The 1,514-nt window shown below is 57.2% G+C and overlaps 1 protein-coding gene across 1 annotated transcript; it reads left to right on the top strand.

Annotated features, from left to right (window-relative positions):
* Positions 1–417: 417 nt before the first annotated feature.
* LOC124775890 (splicing factor, arginine/serine-rich 19-like) lies at positions 418–1,230 on the top strand. Its single transcript, XM_047250725.1, has 3 exons — positions 418–579; positions 657–910; positions 1,014–1,230. Exons 1-3 carry the CDS (start codon positions 418–420, stop codon positions 1,228–1,230), a joined length of 633 nt encoding a protein of 210 aa, XP_047106681.1.
* Positions 1,231–1,514: the final 284 nt, after the last annotated feature.

The following is a 1,514-nucleotide window of genomic DNA, read 5'->3' as shown; positions in this document are numbered from 1 at the left end:
TATCGAATGAAGTAAGAAATAAAAAGAAAATTATCGTGACCGACGATCTAGTGCATAAAAGTAAAATGAGACATGGCTGTAGAGAACAGCCTGCTGCCTCCCAATATGAGGTCTTCCGAATGCTATCGCATTGCCTCAAACGTTCTTCCACACCACTTGATGCCATAATAAAACTCCATGTGTACGTCAGTAAAAACTGAAGTGAAGCATACGTGGCAGACAACAAAGCCAGTCAACAGAGCAGCTGTTACGACATCAGCAGATGTTTCTGTGGAAACTCCGTATTCCATTGTCGAGAAAGTATAAATAAAAGAGGGCGGCACGTATCCCAGCGACAGTCCAGGCCATCACCGTCCAGAGCAGGGAGGTTGTCGCCCCAGCGGAGCTTGCGACCCGAGGAGCCACCTCTTGCCAACGATGCCTCCGCCAGAACAGGGGACAGGTGAGACGGCGTCCGGCCGTCGTCGCCGTCTGCTGACTCGCGTCGTCGAGGCGGTCCGAGAGATGCGCAGCTCGCGCGGATGCTCCGCCAAGCAGATCCTCGATCGCCTCAACAGCGGGTCGCCCGAGAAGGATGAAGTGAGTCGGTGGATTCGGGGGAAACGAGATGTGCGATTGAGATACTGAGCAGTTGCTGAGTGTTGATCTGTCGACAGGTGGATAAGGCCCGGCTGGTGATGGCTCTGAAGAGAGGCATCAAGACGGGCACCCTGGTTTGCCGAGCCGGGCGCTACCGGCTGAAGGCAGACGAGCTGGCCTGCAGGAGGCGACGCAGGAGCTGCCGCAGGCGTCGCCGCAGCTGCCGGAGACGCCGCCGCCGTAGCTGCCGCAGGCGTCGCCGCAGCTGCCGGAGGCGACGCCGCCGCAGCTGTCGCAGGCGCCGCCGCAGCTGCAGGCGCAGGAGGCGCAGGTAAGTTGGCGGAGACTCGATGACGTAGCGACTTTCGGGCGCAACCTCTCGGGCGCAACCTCTCGGCAGAATTTGTGACCGACGCACTGTCGACATTCGGCAGGTCGTGCAGGCGCCGCCGCCGTCGCCGTCCCATCTGCTGCCCGCCCTGCTGCCCACCCAGGAGAAGGAGACGCAGCAGGAGGCGTCGGCGCTGCGCCAGTGAAGACGACTGGTCGGAGGCGGCGTCGCTGGCCAGCAAGACGGCGGACGGCGGCGCGGCGAACGCCGGGGGCGGCCAGGACGCCGGCGGGCTGGTGCAGAAGGCGAAGGCGGACTAGCCGCGGACCCTGGCAAGCGCGGTTCTCCACCGACTCACTGCGTGTGCAAATTTGTCCAGCTCAATAAAACTTTCAACCCGATAACTCGAGTTTTCATTTAATTAACGTTACTCACTATTCTGTGTGTAATTTAAAAGATATGGAAGGGAACATTCAGAAATAAGCATGGAAGGATAAAAATTATGCTTAAAAATATCACTCAGTTGAAACAAGATACTGAAAAAATCCTTTAACACCGAAATAAGACAAGAGGTAAAGCATTAGGTGAGGCAATAAGTTCTAGA

This window comes from Schistocerca piceifrons, chromosome 2 (assembly GCF_021461385.2).
Source record: "Schistocerca piceifrons isolate TAMUIC-IGC-003096 chromosome 2, iqSchPice1.1, whole genome shotgun sequence".
In the NCBI taxonomy this organism is placed as follows: domain Eukaryota; kingdom Metazoa; phylum Arthropoda; class Insecta; order Orthoptera; family Acrididae; genus Schistocerca; species Schistocerca piceifrons.
This window is presented reverse-complemented; position numbering and strand designations above follow the sequence as displayed.

Coding starts and splice junctions, on each gene's coding strand:
- LOC124775890 (XM_047250725.1), top strand. CDS start 418: ATGCCTCCGCCAGAACAGGGGACAGGTGAGACGGCGTCCGGCCGTCGT. Junction 580..656: donor GGTCGCCCGAGAAGGATGAA/GTGAGTCGGTGG, acceptor ATCTGTCGACAG/GTGGATAAGGCCCGGCTGGT. Junction 911..1,013: donor TGCAGGCGCAGGAGGCGCAG/GTAAGTTGGCGG, acceptor GACATTCGGCAG/GTCGTGCAGGCGCCGCCGCC.